The 25,986-nt window shown below is 45.4% G+C and overlaps 1 protein-coding gene across 4 annotated transcripts in view; it reads right to left on the minus strand.

Annotated features, from left to right (window-relative positions):
• VPS33A (VPS33A, CORVET/HOPS core subunit) overlaps positions 1 to 25,685 on the minus strand; it is a 35,070-nt gene extending 9,385 nt beyond the window's left edge. Inside the window, exons 1-7 of one of the 4 annotated variants that reach the window (XM_025403496.1) lie at positions 25,472 to 25,685; positions 23,396 to 23,461; positions 22,523 to 22,650; positions 19,950 to 20,136; positions 9,666 to 9,782; positions 8,553 to 8,727; positions 2,211 to 2,404 (exon numbers count right to left, since the gene is read on the minus strand). In XM_025403496.1, the coding sequence (XP_025259281.1) occupies positions 2,211 to 2,404; positions 8,553 to 8,727; positions 9,666 to 9,782; positions 19,950 to 20,136; positions 22,523 to 22,650; positions 23,396 to 23,461; positions 25,472 to 25,573 (969 nt within the window). In that variant the 5' untranslated portion in view covers positions 25,574 to 25,685. Of the gene's footprint in view, positions 1 to 2,210; positions 2,405 to 8,552; positions 8,728 to 9,665; positions 9,783 to 16,408; positions 16,487 to 19,949; positions 20,137 to 22,522; positions 22,651 to 23,395; positions 23,462 to 25,170 lie in introns of those variants that run through there. The other 3 variants (XM_025403497.1, XM_025403499.1, XM_025403500.1) reach the window with 3 other exon arrangements.
• Between the last annotated feature and the right edge of the window lie 301 nt (positions 25,686 to 25,986).

A 25,986-nucleotide genomic window follows, 5' to 3' on the forward strand; every position in this document is an offset into this window, starting at 1 on the left:
TTTTTGAGACAGAGTCTCGCTCTGTCACCCAGGCTGGAGTGCAGTGGCTGGATCTCAGCTCAGTGCAAGCTCCGCCTCCCGGGTTCACGCCATTCTCCTGCCTCAGCCTCCCGAGTAGCTGGGACTACAGGCGCCCGCCACCTCGCCCGGCTAGTTTTTTGTATTTTTTTAGTAGAGACGGGGTTTCACCGTGTTAGCCAGGATGGTCTCGATCTCCTGACCTCGTGATCCACCCGTCTCAGCCTCCCAAAGTGCTGGGATTACAGGCTTGAGCCACCGCGCCCGGCCACCGGCTAGTTTTTTGTATTTTTTAGTAGAGACAGGGTTTCACCATGTTAGCCAGGACGGTCTCAATTTCCTGACCTCGTGATCCACCGATCTCGACCTCCCAAAGTGCTGGGATTACAGGCTTGAGCCACCACGCCCGGCCGCCCGGCCGATATTTTAAGTGCTCTGTTTTTTGTATTGTTCAGAGGATGTTTCATTTATATTAATGAGAAAGGAAGAATGGAATACAAATAAATCAGGGCAAACACAGCTCCAACAGTATATAGAAAAACAGAAAAGAAAAAGTATATATATCACTGAAATACAGAGTTCATGGTGCCTGTCTCCTGAATTAGCACTTCTTTAGAGAAGCAAATGCCTCAGAGTCTGTCTTCCAATGTACCAGCTCACACATTGTGTCAGTATTTTGTGGACATCTGAGTATTGGTGAAAGATAGTATTATATAAATCATACAAATTTCCGAGTGAAAAACTAAGACAAAAAATTATGCTCAGAGGGTATCATAAAGAGGAAAGGTGTCCTATGTAATAGAAAAAAATCCATTTTTTCTGTTGACCCTCAGTCTTTTATTTGATGTCGAGACAGGGTCTCTCTGTCGCCCAGGATGGAGTGCACTGGTGTCATCACAGCTCACGGCAGCCTCTGTCTCCTAGGCTCCCACCTCAGCCTCCTGAGGAGCTGGGATTACAGGCACACGCCACTGCCCAGCTAGTTTAAAAAAAAAAAAAAAAAAAGTTTTGTAGAGACAGTGTCTTGCTGTGTTGCCCAGGCTGGTCTAGAACTTCTGGGCTCAAGCGATCCTCCTGCCTCAGCCTCTGATAGTGCTGGGATGACAGGCGAGAGCCACTGTGCCTGGCCTGAACCTTAGTCTTGAGTATAGTCTATGAACAAAGCAAACCTAGCTTGGTGATGATGATATTTTTTGGCAAAATTTAATAAACCAAAAGTAACTTCAGAAATATGAAAATCAATTACTGAATATAATTCCTGAGAAAGATAAAATCTGGAATTACATGGCTGAGTTCCAAGCCAGCCTGGGTAACACAGGAAGTCCCCGTCTCTACAGAAAACAAAACAAAACAAAAAAACAACAACAAAAAACTTGGCTGGGCATGATGGCATGTGACTGTGGTCCCAGCTACTCGGGAGGCTGAGGTGGGAGGATTGCTTGAGTCTGGGAGGTAGCAGCTCCAGTAAGCCATGATTGTACCACTACATCCATCCTGGAAGACAAAGTGAGACTGTGTCTCAAAAAAAAAAAAAAAAAAAAAATCTGGAACTACATACTCAGCGAAAAATTCATTCTCAAAAACTTCCAATTTATGTTTCCAAAGTCGAAATATTCAAACTTTATGATCTTGTTGAATTCCCAAGTTTCAAAAAGGAGCCTGAGCAAGAATAAACTAGTGAACGGGCAATTGGAGGTAGGAAGGTGATAATAAAGCCACCAATTTCAAAGCTCTGGGTTGCTGGGGATTTCAGTCTCATTATCACCTGCCACACGTGCTGAGTTTCCCTGCCACATTCACACTGGCTAAACTGGAGTTTTCAGCATGAAGCACAGGTTCTATCATAGAGGATCTTTTATTTATAGTACAGATGGCTTCCTCTTAAGTGAGGTAGGAAATAATTTAAAGGACAATAAAGCAAATGTTTATGATGGAAGTCTGTAAACTGCACACACTTGTGCCTCCACCTACCCCCCACACAAAAAGAACTTTACACAACGCGGGTCTGAGAAAGTTTAAAATGAAAGAAAACCTTGGATCTTCCAATACTGAATTTGCAGTTACTGAAGATGAGAAAAGTTGCATTGAAGCCTGGTTTAATGGCTACATATTTTTGGAGCTCTTATTCCCCTCAGGGATGGGCATCTACCTGAGACCTAGAGTTGCAGAATGACACCCAAAACTTGCCTCACCTCGAATGCCGCCGAGATGATCTTTGCTTTCTTGCTGAGCACAGAGCCCACCGCATTGAAGTTCTTGTCTCGGATCTCAGCATAGAGCTCCTCTGCAGAATTCAGCTGCAGCTTCTTTGCTTCCGTGGGGAGGTCCTTACCACCATCGCCCTGTTTCTTAGGTGCAAATTTCTCTGGAGGTAATTTCACATAACCTGAGCAGCAATGGAAGGGAATAGGCACCTGTGAGCAATGACTGGAAGAACCAATCAAGCGGCCAAGCACAAAACAATTTCCTTCAGGAGAAAATGGAAGATGGCAAATGACACATAGCTCTGAGCTTCTGATTTTCCATGATCAAAGTACAGGAAGTAGTGACTCTAATATTGATACCACAGTTCTAATTAACTTTGGGGCACCTATATAAACCACATGCAGCACTGTCTACCTCCTAAATTTATTCAGCGATTAGGTCACTTTTCTACTCAGAAAACTTTCAAGGATCTCCCCATTGACTTTTAGTGTTTTTTCAAACTAGATCATGTTCCATTAGTGGATCATGAAATCAAGCTGGTGGGTTGCAAGTAGCATCTTAAAAACAAAACCAAGACAAAACAAAACAAAACAAAACAGCAGTACTAAAAACAGCGAAGAGCAGAAAGTACAAAAGCTTATCACATGATGTTAGAGAAACTAGTGGTGACTTCGGTTTTTTTTTAAATAAAACTTTTGTTTCAGTTTCACATGCACACATATACATACGTGTATGTACTGGGTCATGATATAAAATATATTTCTTACTGTGGTTGGAATCCAAAATAGTTTAAAAGCCATTCTAGAACAAGAATTAGAAACTATGATCTGAGGGCCAAACTCTGCTCACTCTTTTTTTTTTTGAGACGGAATTTCACTCTTGTCACCCAGGCTTGAGTGCAATGGCATGATCTCGGCTCACTGCAACCTCCGCCTCCTGGGTTCAAGTGATTCTCCTGCCTCAGTCTCCTGAGTAGCTGGGATTATAGGCACCTGCCGCTACGCCCTGCTAATTTTTTTTGTATTTTTAGTACAGACAGGATTTCACCATGTTGGCCAGGCTGGTCTCGAACTCCTGACTTCAGGTGAGCCACTTGCCTTGGCCTCCCACAGTGCTGGATTATAGGCATGAGCCACCACGCCCAGCCCACTTTCTGTTTTTGTAAATAAAGTTTTATTGGCACACGGCCACAGCTATTCTTTTTGTATTGTCTATGGCTTCTTTCACATTACAATGACAGAGACAAGGAGGTTCCTCTGTATGACTTACGCTGTGTAACAAGCGAAAGCCTAAAATACTTACTATCTGGGTCTTTATAGAAAAAGTTGTACACCCTGATCTAGAATAAGCTTCCAAATTCCTTAGCATGGGAGTCTTAATTTCCTTCTCCCTACTCTGCTCCTGCCAAGCCAAGTGAGTCTCTATTTCCCTGGAACACCCCACATGTGCTCATGAACTACTGATGGCACAGAGCTGGTGTAACTCTGTAGTAAAGCAATTTGGCAACACGTACCAAGTGCCTTTCACCCCAAAAATCCTGCATCAGGGAATCCAGGGAAAGAAAATAATCTGATATATGAAAAAAATCTTATGTAGGCTGGGCATGGTGGCTCACGCCTGTAATCCCAGCACTTTGAGAGGCTTAGGTGGGAGGATCTCTCTCTCTCTCTCTTATTTTATTTATTTAAGAGGGAGTCTTGCTCTCTTGCCCAGGCTGGAGTGCAGTGGTGTGATCTCAGCTCACTACAACTTCCACCTCTCAGGTTCAAGCGATTCTCCTGCCTCATCCTCCCAAGTAGCTAGGATTACAAGTGCCCGCTACCACATCTGACTAATTTTTGTATTTTTAGTAGAGACGGGTTTCGCCATTTTGGCCAGGCTGGTCTCGAACTCCTGACCTCAGGTGATCCGCCCACCTCAGCCTCCCAAAGTGCTGGGATTACAGCCGTGAGCCCCCATGCCCAGCCACTTCTTTTTTTTTAAATTGAGACAGAATCTCACTCTGTCACCCAGACTGAAGTGTAGTGGGACGATCTCGGCTCACTGCAACCTTTTTACCTCCTAGGTTCAAGTGATTCTCCTGCCTCAGCCTCCCAAGTAGCTGGGATTACAGGTGCACACCACCATGCCCGCCTGATTTTTGTATTTTTAGTAGAGACAGGGTTTCGCCATGTTGGCCAGGCTGGTCTCAAACTCCTGACCTCAAGTGGTCTGCCTGCTTCAGCCTCCTAAAGTGTTGGGATTACAGGCATGAGCCACCACACCTGGCCTGGGAGGATCTTTTGAGCCTAGTTCAAGACCAACGGGGGGGCAACACAGAGAGACCCTATCTCTGCAAAATCGTGAAAAGTTAGCTGGGCGTGGTGGTGCATGCCTATAGTCTCAGCTACTTGGGAGGCCGAGGTGGAAGGACTGCTTGAGCCCAGAAGGTCAAGGCAGTAGTGAGGTATGATCACGCCACTGTTCTCTAGTCTGGGTGACAGAGTGAAACCCCGTTTCAAAAACAACAACATTGGCTGCGCATGGTGGCTCAGGCCTGTAATCCCAGGAATTTAGGAGTCTGAGGAGGGTGAATTGCTTGAGTTCAGGAGTTCGAGAACAGCCTGGGCAACATGGTGAAACCCGTCTCTATTAAAAACAAACAAACAAAAAACAAAAACAACAAAAACCCCACTTATGTATACAGATGTTTTTATAATCACACACACAAAACCTAAAATGCCCAGCATTAGAGGAATGACTCTGTAAACTAGGGTTTAAATATACTATGAATTTTCCTTTTTTTTTCTGAGATGGAGTTTCACTCGTTGCCCAGGCTGGAGTGCAATGGCGCGATTTCGGCTTACTGCCAACCTCCACCTCCCAGGTTCAAGCAATTCTCCTGCCGCAGCCTCCCAAGCAGCTGGGATTAGAGCCGCCCGCCACCACACCCGGCTATTTTTTTTTTTTTTTTTAGTAGAGACAGGGTTTCACCATGTTGGTCAGGCTGGTCTCGAACTCCTGACCTCAGGTGATTGGCCCGCCTTGGCCTACCAAAGTGCTGGAATTACAGGCATGAGCCACTATGCCTGGCCTATACTGTGGACTTTAACATAACGATTACAGTATACATACACTGGGAAAATGCTCATTAGCATCCCAAATCAAAACTCAGGTTTGAAACTATTTGTGCAACCTGATTCCATTTTTTGTTAACTAAAGTAAACTACACAAGGGGAAAAAAAGACTAGGAAATGATACCACAATATTAACAGTGGTTGTCCCAAGGTTTGGGGCCACAGGGTAGGGCTGGAGAATAATAAGGGATCTTTGTTTTCTTCTATTTTTCCAATTTTTTTCTTAATCAATGTTTGACTTACATTACAAAAAAACTTGCTACAAGGAGGATGGGAATTTATACATATTTTTTCTCTTCCTGGAAAATCCCTTCCCACCTCTCACCTCTCCTATACAGCTATCCCCCTCTCCCCCTGCCACTCCCCATCCTGAACTTCAGAACTCTTCTCTCATGCCTTCCTGGGTGGACAAGCTCTGGGACCACCCTGTTTCTTTGATTTCCACCCATGACCCAGCATAGGGCTCTCCTGAAATAAATTCCTCTGTCAATAAATAAGGTTTTAAAAAGTATTAAAGGTGCCATTTTTTGGACAAATAACAGTAATAAAAAGACTTTACAATCTTACCACTAAAGACCATGAGGAGGCATGTGGAAACGCCTCTTCATGTCTCTCTCTCCATTCCCTCACCCACGTCATTCATTCATCCATTCTTGTGGTAAACGGCACATAATATAGAAATTACTACTTTGTCTTACAGTGAATATCCAGTAGCATTTAGTACATATACAACATGGTAGGACCACAGCCAGTATCTAGTTCCACACTTTTTCATCCTAAAGGGAAACCTTGTAGCCAGTAAGTGGTGGCTCCCCATCCCCTTCCCGCAGTCCTGGCAACCACGGGTCCGTTTCCCTTTGAATTTCAGACCTTTCCTCCCTTCCTTTCTTTCTAAATATTTTTAAAATTTTTCACCTATTTTATTATTATTTTTTTGAGACAGCATCTCACTGTGTTGCCCAGGCTGGAGTGCAGTGGTGCGATCTTGGCTCACTGCAAGCTCCGCCTCCTAAGTTCAAGTGATTCTCATGCCTCAGCCTCCTGAGTAGCTGGTACTATAGGCATGCGCCACCAAATCCAGCTGTCTGTGTGTGTGTGTGTGTGTGTGTGTGTATTTTTAGTAGCAATGGGGTTTCACCATATTGGTCAGGCTGGTCTCAAACTCCCGATCTCAAGTGATCTGCCTGCCTTGGCCTCCCAAAGTGCTGGGGTTACCAGCAGGAGCCACTGCACCCGGCCTCATCTTTCTTCCACATCCCTCTCCTCCGGCCTTCCCTTGGCTCTGTGTGGCCTCATTCAGGATGGCAATAGAAGCTGGGGACTATGCAGATGAGGGAAGAAGGCCAGGCTGAGACAGGTGTGGGGGTCTGTGGTGAGGCAGGGAGTTCTAGAGGCACTAGGTCCTGGCCACCAGTGGGAGCGTGGCCTCTTGCCAGTGCTTCCAGTATTTTTCAAGTCATGGCATAATTCAGGATTATTACTTAAAATGTATCACATTTAAAAACTGACAGAAATAAATACCATGTGGGCCAAAACCAGTCAAACCAAACATGCTTGTGATCTCTGACCTACTCACTCACCAAGGCCAAGCTCTAGCCAGCCATCCACATTTTCCATCCAGTGGCCTCGACCTTCTGTACCAGTTGTTTTTCTTTTTTTTTTTTTTTTGAGACGGAGTCTCACTCTGTCGCCCAAGCTGGAGTGCAGTGGCGCGATCTTGGCTCACTGCAACCTCCGCCTCCCAGGTTCACGCCATTCTCCTGCCTCAGACTCCCGAGTAGCTGGGATTACAGGCACCTGCCACCATCTCCGGCTAAGTTTTTGTATTTTTAGTACAGATGGGGTTTCACCATGTTAGCCAGGAGGGTCTTGATCTCCTGACCTTGTGATCCACCCGCCTCAGCCTCCCAAAGTGCTGGGATTAGAGGTGTGAGCCACCGCGCCCGGCCCTGTATCAGCCGATTTTCTAAAATATTTCTCCAGCCACGCGCTCCACTCAACCATGCTGTTTGGCTCGTCATGACTTATGTATGATACTGCCTGCCCCTGCCCCAGGATCTTCATCTAAACTCTCCGTGTCTTTCCAAACCCAGCACAAACGCCACTGCTTCCACCGCCTTCCTCAACTACTGCTGGCCGCAAGGATGTATGCATTGCAAATGCCAGTGCCCTCTGTGGGAGACCCCCGGCCTCTGCTCACAGGGGACAATGACAGGCCTGGGCACTAAACTTCCGGCCAACTCGTGTCACCGACAACTGCAGTTTGCTCAGATGTCACTGAATCCTAGTGTCTGAAAGTCAGAGGTCAGTATTTTCATTGTTTCAAGGGTTCTCGGATTTCTATGTAAAGGAAGCAGCTTTCTAACAACTGAGCCTTTGGAGGCATGGTCTGAGTATTCTGCCTCCAGTTATTTCTGGTTTTTATGGTATTCTTATTTTTTGTAGATATAAATATAGTTTGGAACACACATATATACGCAGACACATATATAACAATTTCTAACTGAAATAGACATGGCTATGCAGTTTTTCATGTTCCACATTTATTATTTTGATGGTTCCATAGTATTTTCTTTTTTTTTGAGACGGAGTCTCACTCTGTCAGCAGGCTGGAGTACAGCGGCACTATCTTAGCTCATGGCAACCTCCTCCTCCTGGGTTCGAGCAATTCTCTCACCTCAGCCTCCCAAGTAGCTGGGGCTACAAGAACGCGCCACCACACCCGGCTAATTTTTTGTATTTTTAGTAGAGACTGGGGTCTCATCATGTTTGCCAGGCTGGTCTCGAACTCCTGACCTCAAGTGATCTACCTACCTTGGCTTCCCAAAGTGCTGGGATTACAAGTGTGAGCCACCATGCCCAGGTAGTTCCATAATATTTTATAATGTACTCATCCACTGAAATTGTTTGGAAAATTCTGGTAAGAAAATGGAAATCGAAATTTTTATGCAAACCTCACTGATCCCCTTTTTTGGAATGATTCCTCAATGCACGTTCTTAGGCTTTGGGCTTTCTTGGGCCAAGGGTTTTAGAAAAGTTTTATGTGTTGCTAAATTGCTAACAAAAAGGTCTATATTAATGTACACTTTGAATCATTAAAATTAGATCTCTGACTTCAAATTATGCTTAAGTGTGCAATATACAAACAGTAGTCTCCACAAAGGATATTCTTCTCATATTACCTATTAGTGAAAACAGATGTCACGTACTTACTGTTCTGAATGCCATAAATTTCATCAATGAGTCCTTCATATGTCAGCTGAGTGGCAAGAGGTGTTAATAAATCCACATTCCGATCAAGCAACAAGAGATTATCAAAAACGGGAAATATTGAATTCTGGCTTCCTGTAAACTCTCTCTTCATCCTGATCATCATATTGGCCACTTGCTGGAAACAAAACATTGGATGAGGTGGGGCCCTCCTGGGAATGAGCAGATGTGAAAATCTGTCTAAAACCAGCAAGGCAATCAAAAAAGTGAAAAAGGAGAAAAACTGGAAGAGTGCATTGCTAAGAAATAAGCAGCTCTAGAAAAGCACCTTGCTGTTGGCACCCATCCCAACACTTGCGCCAAGGAAGCTGCCATTTGCCAATGAGGCATAAAATCAGATCAGTCTATTCTTGTGATTGGCAGTAGTTACGTTCTATGAAGTCACTGCAAACACTAAATTAGCAAAGATGCAACCATTGGTCCTGGGAGAAATGCAGACTTAGGTTCCTAGGAGTCTCTGGTCTCAATGTTTTTGTCATTTGATCAATACATAACCCAGTTTTATATGTGTTTCTGCTTAAAGATGCCTGACTTAACATAATTATTGATCATTCACACTGAACTGACAGCCAGCAGCTCTGTGACTCGTGCCTGAATGAAGCGTCTCTGACACACATAATGTCTCTGCCAGGCACACCACAGCCTTCTTGTGCACAGGACACCAGACTGCACCTCAGCCCTACGTTTGGGGGCCATTTTAAACAGTGAAATCACCAAAAAAAGTACAGATGTGTGGAAAACATGACAGTGAGACTGTGAAAAGGACACTTGTTTGCAGTCCGAGAGCTGAAATGGGAAGGTGGAGTGTCACCTGCCTCAGCTGGGAACATGCACAGTGGTTACTCAAACTGTCACCACTGTGCACGCCCACAAAAGCACCATGAGTACTGACTTGGAGGGTTATAAGTGCATTTTAATCAGTAGGCAAATTCATGAGTACAGTATTCGTAAATAATTAAGATCAACAGAATTTGTTTGTAAGGAGCTTCCCGTTCCTCCTCCCTTCTGGGGTGTGAAGGGCCCCTTCTTTACCACCAGAAAGCAGCTGGTTCTTACCCGAGCGCATTCTCCTTTCCCAAAGATCTGGGGGATCGTTCCGTACAGAGCTTGCAGGGTCATCAGCCCCTTGGCTGCATGGTACAGGCTCGTCTGGTCACCCTCCAGGTAGCACTCCTGTGAGGGGAAAGGCCAATTACTGCCAGGCCATGGGGGCCTCCCAGGGGTCCATCTCTGTTCCTGGGGCTGGGGTACACCAACAGACAATAAAATCATTTCCAGTTATTTCACACTGTGCCAGGAAAATTGGGAACTCAAGTTCATTTTCCAAAACTGCTGCCTTGTCAGACCAGGCCCTGAGGCTGGCAGCCCCAGGGTGGATGCAGCCCTGGAAGCACCTCTCCTGGGCAGAGCCGGGGCTTCTGGGAGAAACTGTTCACCCAGCATGCCAGCTCTTCTGAATAAGCTCTTAAATAAAAGACGGAAGAATACAGACTTACACTGAACGATGGGTTCCCATTCACTGGTGAGAGTAAACTATGGCAGGACATGCTGGGAGAGCCACATGCTAATTACCCAGAAATACAAAAGACCACAGGACAGAATACTTTATTGTTTTTACAAAGGATGAGGCAGATTTTCATGACACCTGACAACTGAAGGCCACAATCTCTTGAGTATGATCTCATTTTATAAAAAATATATATATTTGCACTGAAAAAAGGACCTCCAAATACACACAAAACCACCTGGGAAGGCTAGGTGCATGGCTGTAACCCCGGCACTTTGGGAGGCCAAGACAGGAGGATCGCTTGAGCTCTGGAGTTTGAGACCAGCCTGGGCAACATAGTGAGACCCTGTATCTACACAAAATTAAATTAGCCAAGGATAGTGGTACGCATCTGTATCCGAGCTACTCAGGAGGATAAGGCAGGAGGATCACCAGAGCCCAGGGGTTTGAGGCTGTAGTGAGCTATGATCGCACTGCCACACTCCCCTCTGGGCAACAGAGCAAGACCCTACCCCTTTAAAAAAAAAAAAAGAAAAAAAGACGGAGAGAGAGAAAAAACCCACCTGCGAAGTGAGAGGAGGGAAGCGGTCACTTTTGATACAGGTGGATCAAAGCACAGATTCTAGACTCAGGTTGCCTTGTTCTGAACCCAGCTGTGTCACTTACTAGCTGTGCCCTGGGCCAGTTAGAGAATCTCTCTGTGCCTCAATTTATTCATATGTAGAAGGGAGTATAGTCCACATAGGGTAAGGATTACATGAGAAAAATACATGTAAAGCATTTGATCGCAGTACCTGAAACATATAGCAAATGCTCAATAGCAGTTAGCTTTTTTTTTTTTCTTTTGTTTTTGAGACGGAGTCTCGCTCTGTCGCCCAGGCTGGAGTGCAGTGCCGCAATCTTGGCTCACTGCAAGCTCCGCCTCCCAGGTTCACGCCATTCTCCTGCCTCAGCCTCCCATGTAGCTGGGACTACAGGCGCCCGCCACCGCGCCCAGCTAATTTTTGTATTTTTAGTAGAGATGGGGTTTCACCATGTTAGCCAGGATGGTCTCGATCTCCTGACCTCGTGATCTGCCCGTCTCGGCCTCCTAAAGTGCTGGGATTACAGGCGTGAGCCACCGCGCCCGGCCTAACAGTTAGCTTTTATATGGAATGATTTGGGTTTTTTACAACCATTATCCACTCATAAGTCAATACGGTACATTTTATCAATTCCCTCCACCCCTACCAACCCAACATGTCCCTGCTGTCCACAGCCAGAAATGAGGGGGCCCTGAGGGTCCAGGTCCTGAGGAAGAGAGAACGTGGTTGTCACTTGTCAGGCCCTCTGCCCCAGGGAGGAAGGATGGCAGACATGGTGGGGAGCATTTGGTTATTATTGAAAGTGTTGCCAGACTACTCTTTCTTTTTTTTTTTTTTTTTTTTTTTTTTGAGACGGAGTCTCACTCTGTCACCTAGGCTGGAGTGCAGTGGCCGGATCTCAGCTCACTGCAAGCTCCGCCTCCTGGGTTTACGCCATTCTCCTGCCTCAGCCTCCCGAGTAGCTGGGACTACAGGCGCCCACCACCTCGCCCGGCTAAGTTTTTGTATTTTTAGTAGAGACGAGGTTTCACCGTGTTAGCCAGGATGGTCTCGATCTCCTGACCTCGTGATCCGCCCGTCTCGGCCTCCCAAAGTGCTGGGATTACAGGCTTGAGCCACCGCGCCCGGCCTACTCTTTCGAGTGTGGTGTATTTTAACATTTCCCAGAATATGGCAGACCATCATTGAGAATGTCAAAAGACACACTTTTTGGCAAAACTACTTAAAGCTCCAGATCAGATGAACATCCAAGGGCAAAAGACATTACGGGCCAGGCACAGTGGCTCATGCCTCTAATCCCTGCACTTTGGGAGGCCGAGGGGGGGTGGATCATGAGGTTGGGAGTTCAAGACCAGCCTGACCAACATGGTGAAACCCTGTCTCTACTAAAAATACAAAAATTAGCTGGGCGTGGTGGCGTGTGCCTGTAATCCCAGCTACTCAGGAGGCTGAGACAAGAGAATCACTTGAATCCGGGAGGTGGAGGTTGCAGTGAGCCAAGATTATGCCACTGCACTCCAGCCTGGGCATAAAGCAAGATTCTGTCTCAAAAAAAAAGACATTAAGGAACTCCCCTCCAAATAGCATTCATATTTTACTTAATTTTTTAAAGTTGTACTACTACAAAGACATCTCTTTTACAATATTTTTTAAAAGATGTAAAAGTTAGCAACAGATTTTAATCTTGTGGGTTTTTTTTGAGACAGAGTCTTGCTCTATTGCCCAGGCTGGAGTGCAGTGGGGCAACCTCAGCTCACTACAACCTCCACCTCCCAAGTTCAAGCGATTCTCCTGCCTCAGCCTCCTGAGTAGCTGGGATCATAGGCGCCCACCACCATGCCTGGCTAATTTTTTGTATTTTTAGCAGAGATGGGGTTTTACTATGTTGCCCAGGCTGGTCTCAAACTCCTAACCTCAGATGATCTGTCTGCCTCGGCCTTCCAAAGTGCCACCACACCCAGCTCAGTAACCTTAACATTTGAATGCACATTTTTTTTTTTTACCCCAAAGTCTCACACACCCACACAACAGAATACCTTGCAGCTTGCATAAAAGAGGCAGATTTTATATATGCTGATTTTTATATATGCGAATAAAGACCACAGTACCTTAAGCAATGCTATTGAGCATTCAACTGGGCAGAACTCTAATTCTCACATTTTACACAGAGCAATGACATAGATGATCACAACCGTAACTCAAAACACAGAGATCTAGATGTGCCTCCTAAAGCCAGGAAACGACCAAGTTGTGCTCAGTATTGAAAATCACAGAAATACGATTATGTCATCTCCGTCAAAACTTGGGGTTGACTTTAAAATCAGGCTCTTAGGTAAAGCTCTTAGCTTTACCATCCAGATAAAGTCCTTTCTTTTTTTTTTCTGCCACTTCTTCCAACTCCCCCAAACCCCCCGCCTTTTTTTTTCATTGTTGTTGTTGAGATAGGGTCTCGCTCTGTTGCCCAGGCTGGCGTACAGTGGTGCGATCTCGGCTCACTGCAACCTCTGCCTCCTGGCTCAAGTGATTCTCCTGCCTCAGTCTGCCAAGTAGCTAGGATTACAGGCATGCACCACCACACCCAGCTAATTTTTATTTATTTATTTATTTATTTTTACTAGAAATGGGGTTTTGCTATGTTGCCCAGGCTGGTCTCAAACTCCTGACCTCAGGTGATCTGCCCACCTCAGCCTCCCAAAGTACTGGAATTACAGGTACGAGCCACCATGTCCGGCCAAAATCCTTTCTTTCTTTCTTTCTTTTTTTTTTTTGTTTTTTTTTGATACGGAGTCTCGCTCTGTCGCCCAGGCTGGAGTGCAGTGGCGCGATCTCAGCTCACTGAAAGCTCCGCTGCCTCCCGGGTTCACGCCATTCTCCTGTCTCAGCCTCCCGAGAAGCTGGGACTACAGGCACCCGCCACTGCACGCGGCTAATTTTTTGTATTTTTAGTAGAGACGGGGTTTCACCGTGTTAGCCAGGATAGTCTTGATATCCTGACCTCGTGATCTGCCCGTCTCGGCCTCCCAAAGTGCTGGGATTACAGGCGTGAGCCACCGCACCTGGCTTCAAAATCCTTTCTTTCTAAACAGCATCTTAGGTGAATGTACAAAGCCAAAGACTTGAAATTCTCAGTAGAAAATAGTTCTGGCCAGGCATAGTGGCTCAGGCCTGTAATCCCAGCACTTTGGGAGGCTGAGGTGGTGGATTACCTGAGGTCAGGAGTTCGAGACCAGCCTGGGACACATGGTGTAACCCTGTCTCTATTAAAAACACAAAAAATTAGCTGACATGGTGGCGGGCGTCTATAGTCCCAGCTACTCAGGAGGTTGAGGCAGGAGAATCACTTGAACCCAGGAGGTGGAGGCTGCAGTGAGAGATGGCACCAACGCACTCCAGCCTAGGTGGCAGAAACAGAGTGAAACTCAGTTTCAAGAAAAAAAAAAAAAAGAAAATAGTTCTGCCCTTTCTTACAAATCATAAGTAACATAAACAGGTTATTTCTCCTCTGCACAGATTTTGTCACTCCAAGAGAGTTTGCTTTGGCTGCTACCAATTCCAATTAAATACACAAATATGGATTAATAAAAAATGGGTATACCATCACAGGTATGTGATAAAGCACATACAGAAAACTGTTAATGCAGAAGATAAGTGGTGGATAGATGGGTGTTCACTGTACAATTCAATTTTTTGGTATACTGAAATTTTCCTATAAAATGTTAGAGGGAAATCTGTATTACCATCAGATGGGATTTAGTGTAAGCAAACCACTAGGGAACAGCGTACAAAAGAGCCAAGAGGGTTGGGCGCCGTGGCCCACACCTGTAATCCCAGCACTTTGGGAGGCTGAGGCGAGAGGATCATAAGGTCAGGAGTTCGAGACCAGCCTGGCCAACATGGCGAAACTCTGTCTCTCCTAAAAATACAAAAAATTAGCCAGGTGTGGTGGTGGGCACCTAATTCCATCTACTCAGGAAGTTGAGGCAGGAGAATCGCTTGAACCTGGGAGGCGGAGGGTGCAGTGAGCCGAGATTGCGCCACTGCACTCCAGCCTGGAGAACAAGAGTGAGTGAGACTCTGTCTCAAAAAAAAAAAAAAAAAAAAAAGCCAAGAAAGTCCCCTGGTTATAGCACTAGTTGGTAGTGCCACTGACTTCTACTGTCCCAGAATAACTTTTTTATTTTTCACTTTTTTCTGTGGCCATGTCTCACTCTGTCACCCAGGCAGGAGTGCATTGGTGTGATCACAGCTCCCTGCAGCCTCAACCTCCTGGGCTCAGGTGATCCTTCTGCCTCACCCTCCTGAGTAGCTGGAATGACAGGTGCACATCACCATGCTTGGCTAATTTTTTGTAAAGACAGGGCCTCACTCTGTTGCCCAGGCTGGTCTCGAACTCCTGGCCTTAAGTGATCCTCCCACCTTGGTCTCCCAAAGTGCTGGGATTACAGGCATGAACCACTGTGCCTGGCCTATTTTATTTTTTTAAATAAGTTGCATTTCCCCCCCTTTTGTGAAAACTGTCAACAAATTAACTCTTTTAACGAGGTGATCTCTGTGACAACACAACGGGGAAAAAATGATTCGAATAATTTTATGTACTATACCAGTGGTTCTCTAAAGTTCTAGTCTCTACCTTCTAAGTATTTTATTGGTAAGAAGAAAAAAAGGCCAGGCACAGCGGCTCACACCTGCGATCCCAGCAGTTTGGGAGGCTGAGGAGGGCAGATCTCTTGAGGTCAGGAGTTCGAGACCAGCCTGGCCAACATGGTGAAACCCCATCTCTACTACAAATACAAAAATTAGCTGGGCATGGTGGCATGTGCCTGTAATCCCAGTTACTCAATGGCTAAGACAGGAAAATTGCTTGAACTGGGGAGGTGGAAGTTGCAGTGAGCTGAGATTATGCCACTGCACCCCAGCCTGGGTGACTGAGTGAGAATCTGTCTCAAAAACAATTAAAAAAAAAAAGTTCTAGTCTCCAGAGCAGCACCACCGGCAGCAGCAGCAGCATCATAAACTCATAAATCAAAGAAACATGGATAAGTGTGATTATGTTAAAAACATACACACAGCCAAAACTACCAGAAGCAATATCAAAAGAAACGACCAAGGCAAAGGCAGCCTGCAAAGGGCGCAAGTGCAGAGGGGCCTACATACAGACTCATTATCGGTAGCATGGCCTCCAACAGCATAGGGAGGAAAAAAATGCCCTCCACTAGAAGGCTGATTGAATACATTCTGGTACATCCAAACAATGGAACTTTATGCAGCTTCAAATGAGAATAACACAAGCATTGCCATATGTGGTAGAAAATGACTCAGATGTATTATTAAGAGAATAACGCAACATACCAAAGTGTATATGTCATATGCTACTACTTGTACAAAAGTGGAGAGGGATTATATACTACGAGCTGTAGCTGCATATAATATCCCCCCCAAAAAAATAAAAAGAGAAATAGTGATTGCTTCTGGGATAAGCGGCAGTCTGAGAACTGGGGTAAAAAGTAGCTTCAGGCTGGGCACAGTGGCTCACGCCTGTAATTCCAGCACTTTCTGAGGACAAGGCAGGTGGATCATCTGAGGTCAGGATATCGAGATCAGCCTGGGCAACATGGTGAAATCCTGTCTCTACTAAAAATACAAAAATTAGGCAGGCGTGGTGGCAGATGCCTGTAATCCCAGCTACTTGGGAGGCTGAGGCAAGATAATCACTTGAACCCAGAAGGCGGAGGTTGCAGTGAGCCGAGATTGTGCCACTGCACTCCAGCCTGGGCAACAAAGTGAGACTCTGCCTCAAAAAAAAAAAAAAAAAAAAAAGAAAAAGAAAAAAAAAAAAAAAAAAACGGGCTGGCGTGGGTGGAAGCTTAAGAGTTCAAGACCAGCTTGGACAAGTCGGTGAAACCCCATCTCCACTAATATACAACAAAATTAGCTGGGCATGGCAGCATGTGCCTTGTAATCCTAGTTACTTAGGAGGCTGAGGCAGGAGAACTATTTGAACCCTGGAGGCAAAGGGGGCAGTGAGCCAAGATCGCGCCATTGCACTCCAGTCTGGGTGACAGTGTGAGACATCATCTCAAAAAAAAAAACAAACAAAAGATTTCCTTCTTTGTCTGCAGAGTAGAAGATTTATGAAGACTCAAAAAGCACAATCTAAAAGAACAAAAGTGATATATTTACCTGCCTTAGGATGAAAGACTCACACTTCTGATTTCAAAGCTTATGGCAAAGCTACTGTAATCAAGACAGTGTAGTACTGGCATAAGGACGGACATACGGACATACAGATCAGTGGAAGAGAACTGAAAGACCAAAAACAGACCCTTACGTTTGTGAACAGTTGATTTTTGACAAGGGTACCAAGACAATTCAATGAGGAAAACACAGTTTTTTCAACAAATAGTGCTGGAACAAACACATATCCATGTGCAAAAAATGAAATTTGGACCCCCACCTCGCATTATATACAGAATTAACTTAAAATGAGTTGAAGACCTAAACGTAAGATGTAAAAAAATCATAAGCTGGGCATGGTGGCTCATGCCTGTAATCCCAGCACTTTGGGAGGCTGAGGTGGGAGGATTGCCTGAGCTCAGAGGAGTTTGAGACCAGCCTGGGCAACATAGTAAGACCCGTCTCTTTAAAAAATAAAAAATTATAAAACTCCTAGAAGGAAACCTCAGAGTGAATCTTTGTGATCCTGGGGTAGACAACGGTTTCTCAGAGATGATACTGAAAGCACAAGTAACAAGAGGAAAACAGGATAAAAGGGACTTCATCAAAATGTAAAACTTTAGTGCACTGAACGACACCAATTTCACCAAGAAAGTGAAAAGAACTCACAGAACAAAAGAAAATATTTGGAAATCATATATCTGTAATCCCAGCTACTCAGGAAGCTGAGGCGGGAGAATCGCTTGAGCCCAGGAGGCAGAGGTTGCAGTGTGCCAAGATCGAGATCGCGCCACTGCACTCCAGGCTGGGTGACAAAGTGACAATCCGTCTCAAAAAAAAAAAAAAAGACAAAATAACAAGTACGTCCATGGGGATATACAACTGGAACCCTCACACACTGCTGCTAGGAGTACAAATGGTACAGCTTCAGTGCAAAAGTTTCGCAGCTCCTCCAATTGTTAAATGTAGAGTTACCACGTGACTCAGCAATTCTATTCCTAGGGGTGTGTGTGTGTGCGCGCATGTGTATTTATTTATTTATTTAAGACAGAGTTTCACTCTTGTTGCCCAGGCTGTAGTGCAATGGTGTAATCTTGGCTCACTGCAACCTCCACCTCCCAGGTTCAAGCGATTCTCCTGTCTTGGCCTCCCAAGTAGCTGGGATTACAGGCATGTGCCACCATGCCCGGCTGATTTTGTATTTTCAGTAAAGATGGAGTTTCTCCATGTTGGACAGGCTGGTCTCGAACTCCCAACCTCAGGTGATCCACCCACCTCAGCCTCCCAAAGTGCTAGGATCACAGGCGTGAGCCACCACGCCCAGTCTCTACTCCTAGGTATATCTAAGAGAAATGAAACCATACATCCACATAAAAACTTTTCACAATATTCGCAGTATTGTGACAGCCAGAAAGTGGCAACAACCCATCAGATGTCCATCAACTGATGAATGATAATATCATTACAATGGAATACTATTCAGCAATACGAAGGAATGAAGGCCTCACACAGGCTTCAACCTGGATGAACCCTGAAAACATTATACTAAGTGAAGATGCCAGACACAAAGGACCACATATGTATTACAGGATTTCATTTCTAAGAAATCTCCAGAATAAGTTCAAAACCAGCCTGGACAACATAGTAAGATGCTGTCTCTCCAAAAAATAAAAATAGAAATAAAAGAAATTTTTAAAAGTTAGCCAGGTGTGGTGGCACATGCCTGTAGTTCCAGCTACTCAAAATGCTGAGGCTGGAAGATCACTCAAGCCTAGGAGGTCAAGGCTGCAGTGAGGTATGATCATGTCACTGCATTCCAACCTGGGCAAAAGAGTGAGACTCTACCTCAAAAAAAGAAAAAAAAGAAAACTCCAGAATAGGTGAATTCATACAGACTGAACTAGATTAGTGGCTGCCAGAGGCTGGGGGGAGGAAAGATAGGGAAGGACTGCTACTGGGCATGGGAATTCTTTTTGGGATAGTTAAAATGTGCCATACTTAGATAGTGGAGATAGTTGCACAACTTTGTGAATACACTAAAAACCACTGGAATTTCACACCTTAAAGGAGAGAATTTCATGGCATTGTGAGTTTTGGTTCTGTTTTTATTTTTTTTTTGAGATAGAGTCTCCCTCTGTCGCCCAAGCTGGAATGCAGTGGCGTGATCTCAGCTCACTGCAACTTCCACCTCCCAGGTTCAAGTGATTCTCCTGCCTCAGCCTCCTGAGTAGCTGGGACCACAGGCACCCACCACCACACCCGGCTAATTTTTGTATTTCTAGTAGAGACGGGGTTTCCCCATGTTTCCCAGGCTGGTCTCAAACTCCTGATCTCAGGTGATCCACCCGCCTCAGCCTCCTAAAGTGCTGGGATTACAGTAATGAGCCACTTAGCTCAGCCAGTATTGTGAGTTATAATAAATAAAGCTATTATTTTAAAATTTAACTACTTTTAATGGGAAGTGTCTACATGATAAAAGACATTATACAGAAAGTTAAGCCGGGTACAGTGGCTCACGCCTGTAATCTCAGCACTTAGGGAGGCCGAGGCGGGCGGATCACGAGGTCAAGAGATCAAGACCATCCTGGCAAACCAACATGGTGAAACCCCATCTGTACTAAAAATATAAAAATTATCTGGGCATAGTGGCACACGCCTGTAATCTCAGCTACTCAGGAGGCTGAGGAAGGAGAATCCCTTGAACCCAGGAGGCGGAGGTTCCAGTGAGCCGAGACCACACCACTGTGCTCCAGCCCGGGCGACAGAGCGAGACCCCATCTCAAAATAAAATAAAATAAAACAACAACAAAAAACAAAGTTGAAAGACAAGTCACAGACTGGGAAGATACTTGCAGCTTTTATAACCCATAATGGTCAACATCTAGAATATACAAAGAATTACTCAAAAAGAAAAAAATGGGCAAAGAAAATGAACAATTTTTTGAATAGAAAATCTGAAGCATCAGTAAACATATAAAACGGGACTCAGCTTCACAGTAATCAATACTGTGATACTTTCACACTCAGAAACTGGGCAAAAATTAATGCCTCAAGTTAAGGAAATGCCAAACTTACTTTGAACGCACCCTCTGATTCCATGGATAAGAGATCCCCATCGAATGGAATGAGATCTAAGCTGTACTCCTCCCTGTGAATAAAGGATCCCAAGACTCCCAGATCCTTCAATCGCTGTTCACACAACAGGCTACGGCGTGGCACAAACAGAATATGAAAATCTCTCGTTGGGCCTCGTCTATCTTCACTGCAAAGGAAGCAACATTTGTTAGCTTATGAGCTCCTAAAAGTCATAGACCACTTTGCTTTTTTTATCCCCACTGCCTGGCACACAGCAGGCACTAAATAAATGCTGGCTAGATAAATAATATAAATACTGACTCTCAGGCTGGGTGCAGTGGCTCACAACTGTAATCCCAACACTTTGGGAGGCCAAGGTGGGCAGATCACTTGAGGTCAGGAGTTCGAGACCAGCCTGGTCAAGAGGGCAAAACCCCGTTTCTATAAAATATACAAAAATGGCCGGGCACAGTATCTCACACCTGTAATCCCAGCACTCTGGGAGGCCCAGGCGGGCGGATCACAAGGTCAGGAGTTCGAGACCAGCCTAGTCAACATGGTGAAACCCCATCTCTACTAAAAATACCAAAAATTAGCCGGGCATGGTGGCAGGAACCTGTAATCCCAGCTACTCGGGAAGCTGAGGAAAGAGAATCACTTGAACCCGGGAGGCAGAGGTTGCAGTAAGCCAAGACCACGCCACTGCACTCCAGCCTGGGCAACAGAGTGAGATTCCATCCCAAAATAAAAAATAAAATAAAATATACAAAAATTAGCTGGGTATGGTGTGCCTGTAATCTCAGCTACTTGGGAGGCTAAGGCAGGAGAATTGCTTGAACCCTGGAGGCAGAGGTTGCAGTGAGCAGAGATCCCACCACTGCACTCCAGCCTGGGCAACAGAGTGAGACTGTGTCTCAAAAAAATAACCAAAAACTGACTCTCAGACAGAAAGTGTTACAGCTGTGCCCACTCTCTCTCTCTTTCTTCCCCGACAGGAAAGCAGCACTGAGTCCTGGCTAGAACTTTCTAGCATTCTCTTTTTTTTTTTTTAGGCGGAGTCTCGCTCTGTCGCCCAGGCTGGAGTGCAGTGGCGCGATCTCGGCTCACTGCAAGCTCCGCCTCCCGGGTTCCCGCCATTCTCCTGCCTCAGCCTCCCGAGTAGCTGGGACTACAGGCGCCGCCACCACGCCCGGCTAATTTTTTGTATTTTTAGTAGAGACGGGGTTTCACTGTGTTAGCCAGGATGGTCTCGATCTCCTGACCTCATGATCCGCCCGTCTCGGCCTCCCAAAGTGCTGGGATTACAGGCTTGAGCCACCGCGCCCGGCCTTCTAGCATTCTCTTAAACCATTTATGGGGCATTAAAGCTCTCAGGTTTATTGAAATAGGGTATCTGTGTCTCACTAAAAACAAATGGTTCTTCAACCGAAGCAATGCAGCCACAAAGAGTCTTAAATTAAAATGAAAGATCACTCTTGACTCCCGGCCTTACTCTCCTTGACAGAGGACTTCCAAAAATAGCCCACATGCTTTTAAGATTTTAGGGGCTGCAACAATCAATTGTACCACAGAGTGGAGACTGGGCTGGGAGCACTTCCTCTATAGACTGGATGCTATATTAAATTTTAATCAGCTTTTTTTTTTTTTTTTGCTTATGAAATTCAAGTACATGCAGTATATTTAAAAATTACTGCTGGAGGTTTATTTTTTTAAACTAGGTCCTTTTTACTGACACAGGTTTAAGCTTTTGGCTATCCTGAAGGAATGGGGTTATAGGATAATCCTCCTCTCAAACTGCTGAGAACGACCTCCTAAGTTTCCCATCTTCTCTATTTTCAATTTTTGGGGGGTACATAGCAGGCACATGTATTTATGGGGTCCATGAGATGTTTTGATATGGGCATGCAGTGGGAAATAAGAACATCATGGAGAACAGGCGGGCACATCCTCTCAAGCACTTATTCTTTGAGTTACAAACAATCCAATTACACTCTTCTTTTTTTGAGACAGAGTCTCCCTCTGTCGCCCAGGCTGGAGTGCAGTGGCGTGATCTCAGCTCACTGCAAGCTCTGCCTCCCAGGTTCAAAAGATTATCATGCCTCAGTCTCCCGAGTAGCTGGGACTACAGGCACACGCCACCACACCTGGCTAATTTTTGTATTTTTAGTAGAGACGGGGTTTCACTATGTTGGCCAGGCTGGTCTCGAACCCCTGACCTCAAGTGATCCACCTGCTCTGGCCTCTCAAAATGCTGGGATTACAAGCGTGATCCACCATGCCCAGCCTCACTCTTCAAGTTTAAAAATATGTAATTAAGTTATTATTAACTATAGTCCCCCTGCTGTGCTATCAAATAGTAAGTCTTATTCATTCTATTTTTCTTTGTACCCATTAACCATTTCCACCTTCCCCCAGCCCCCATCTTCTCTTTCATATTCTTCCATGCTTATCCCAGTTTTTCAAAAGACCACCTTGCACTGGCAAGAGTGAGGGTCTTCCATGAGAAGGAGCTCATACATTAAAAGCATCATAAGGACCAAACTCTTTTAGATCAAACACAAGCTCTGAGATACCTGAGCACGTTTTCAGCAATTATATCCATCAACTCTAGCCTGGGTCTGACAAAAAAAATAATATTCTTGACATCAGCTGCCGGCAAACGATTCCCTTTAAGTGTGAACATTTTTTCCACTTCATGTTCCTAGGCAAACACATACACAAAAGGTTAACAAAAAGACTGAAATTTGCCTGTCATTTTCAGACTCAGAAATCATAAATACCCCCAATCAAGTGCACGTTAATATTTTAATATCGAAATTTAGATTCCCTCAAAGCCAAATACATAAAGGACAAAGTTTCAGTATAAAGCCACTGTTTTTTTGTTTTTTGTTTTTTTTCTGAGACAGAGTCTCGCCCTGTCACCCAGGCTGGAGCGCAACGGCGCGATCTTGGCTCACTGCAACCTCCGCCTCCTGGGTTCAAGTGATTCTCCTGCCTCAGCTTTTCGAGTATCTGGGATTACAGGCGCGCACCTCCGTGCCCAGCTAATTTTTGTATTTTTAGTAGAGACAGAGTTTCACCACATTAGCCAGGCTGGTCCTGAAGTCCTGATCTCGTAATCCACCCGCCTCGGCCTCCCAAAGTGCTGGGATTACAGGCATGAGCCACCGCGCCTGGCCCTAAAGCCACTGTTACTGCATCACCATTCAAATGATGCTTACATGATGAACTATCAAAGACACCAGGTAATGGTCACATAATATAATGTTAGAATCAGTACAGAATCACTGGCCAATGGATACAAAATGTTAATCGGGCACTAGTATTAGTGTTTATAAAGACCAAACAGCTTTGCAAACCAATGATTCAGGAAGAAATATAAAATCCTATCATAACTGCTAAAGTACAGAATTAATTCCCTAACAAAACCCAAATAGCTCATTTACCTTCAATAGTGAATACTGTGCAATCAGGCCAAAGGGTCCAGTTAGGTATTCATCCCAAACTATTGCCTGTAAGAGGGGAGAAACATTCTCTTATTATAGTTAATATCAGGAATTTTAACAATATCAATAAAAAATTGCCTATCATAAACAGGAGGAATATTTGCTTCAAATTCTGGGTTAAAAAATTTTCTCTTAGTGTTACAAGATTAAAATAACAATAAAGCAGAAAAAAGAATTTAAAAATGTTTGGGGTTTTGCTGTTATTTCATTTTTGAGACAGAGTCTTGAGTGTTGCCCAGGCTAGAGTACAGTGGTGTGATCTCAGCACACTGCAACCTCCGCCTCCAGGGTTCAAGTGATTCTCCTGCCTCAGCCTCCTGAGTAGCTGGGATTATAGGCATGCACCACCATGCCTGGCCAATTTTTGTACTTTTAGTAGAGATGAGGTTTCACTATGTTGCCCAGGCTGGTCTCGAACTCCTGACCTAAGGTGATCCACCCACCTTGTCCTTCCAAAGTGGTGGGATGACAAGCATGAGCCAATGCATGCAGACGAATAAAAAAAAATTTAATTACTTCTGACCACATTCACATCCTTGTATATCTGTGTCATGGATTTATCAAATTGAGCTATATGGAAATTGTCAATTATACAGAATTAAAACCTACGATATAGGTATCACAAATCTTATTTTGGCAAAAGAGGATTTTTTTTTTTTTTTTTTTGGAGACGGGGCAGTGGTGGAATCACAGCTCACTGCCTCGATTTCCTGGGCACAGGTGATCTTCCTGTCTCAGCCTCTGCAGTAACCGGGACTACAGGTGTGTGCCACCACATGAGGCTAATTTGTGTTTTAGTAGAGATGAGATTTCGCCATGTTGCCTAGGCTGGTTTCCAACTCTGGGCTCAAGCGATCTGCCTGCCGTGGCCTCCCAAAGTGCTGGGATTACATTGCACTTCCTCTTCCACCACGCCTGGCCAGAAGAGAAAATTCTTAAAAGCTCAGTAAGTTTAAGTAACTTTCCAAGGCCATATAGAGACCTTAGACCATACAGAGTGTAAGGGAGTGAGGACTCCAACCTAGGACTTTTTGACACCACGAGTCACTGCTCTGGACCCCTATGAGTATTTCTACTGCTTAACTCCAGTATAAATTTTTTTCTTAAATTAAAATATTTATTTAAATAATTGTACATTAACATTTAATTAAAAGAAATAATACAGAGCGAGCGCCTGTACACTTTGCTCAGTTTCCTCCAGGGGTAACATATTACAACCAGGAAATTGACATTGATACAATCTATGATGCTATTCAGATTTCAGCATCCTTTGCTGAATTGAAACTGGACCCCTATGATGTAGCCTGTTTTTTTCTCTCAAAGGCTGCTAGCACCTACTCTACCTCTTCGGGTTCTGTTCTCTCCAAGACTGAGGCTCCCCAGTTCGACTTTTCACAGTTGTACTGTCAGTAACTTAGGGTGACAGATAAACCCTAAGAGGATGAAGGACAGGTGACACCATTTAAAACAAATCCTATAAAATCTCTGATCTAGTTCCTGACTCCCCTGTGAAAACGGTGCTACTAGATAAGTTATACTATCTTAGGAGGCCAGGTTAAAAGCCCAGATGATTACAACTTCTCTCTTAACACGCGTGAGCAGCAGGTTGCAAGGTGCTGGTGTTTCAAGAGAGTTTCTAAGGTACGATTTCTACTGACACGTATGATCCCCGTAATGAATGGACACTGGACCATCCACATTGTTGGACCGCCCACCCGTCCGGTGCCTCGGCAGGCAGCAGAGGAAACACCTGACGTAAACCGGCTCATCAGCGGCCGGGCTATCACAGTGGCTTACTCTGCTCTCACAAAACAGTCGCGGTGCCACTCCGGCTCCAGGCTGTACGCCCAGGGCCCCCCCTTCATCGCTACAGGGGTGCAGGTAAAAGGGCCCTGAGGCTCGTCTCCTTGGAAGCCCCGGGGACCTCGTAAACCGCGAACTCATGCGGCAGGGAACGGATTAAGCCAGGCCGGACCAAGGGAGGCGAGGGCGGTGTCGCTGCCTCCCGCCCCTCACCTTGCTTCCTGCGCACTTGTCCAGGAACTCGCGCAGCTCGCGACGCACCGCCTCGCGCAGCACGTTTAGGTTCACTCGCCCATAGGACAGGTGTGCCGCCATCTTGCCCCACCACCCCCTGCCCCACAACGCCAACCACGTCCGCCGGTTCCAACGCGAGGACCACTGACGCAGTCACGTGACAACGCGTCCACGTGACAGGTGCGGCTGCGCATGCCAACTCGGAAAACGGAAGCTACCGGGTTCGGTTCTATCTCGCCTGGCCCTAGTGTCCACCTCTTTCTTCTACCCCGGTGGTTGTTCAGATTCTCGCCAAGACCCAGGGCGCGTTTCAGAACCTGGTCACTCCAGGAGTCGTCGGGCGCTGAAAAGCGATTTTAAAGATCTGGAGTAGACCGGGCGCGGTGGCTTACACCTGTAATCCCAGCGCTTTAAGAGGCCGAGGTAGGAGTGATAGCTTGAGGCCGGGAGTCCGAGACCAGCCTGGGCCGACTTCGTCTCAAACAACAACAACA

Source organism: Theropithecus gelada, chromosome 11, assembly GCF_003255815.1.
Source record: "Theropithecus gelada isolate Dixy chromosome 11, Tgel_1.0, whole genome shotgun sequence".
Classification (NCBI taxonomy): Eukaryota; Metazoa; Chordata; class Mammalia; order Primates; family Cercopithecidae; genus Theropithecus; species Theropithecus gelada.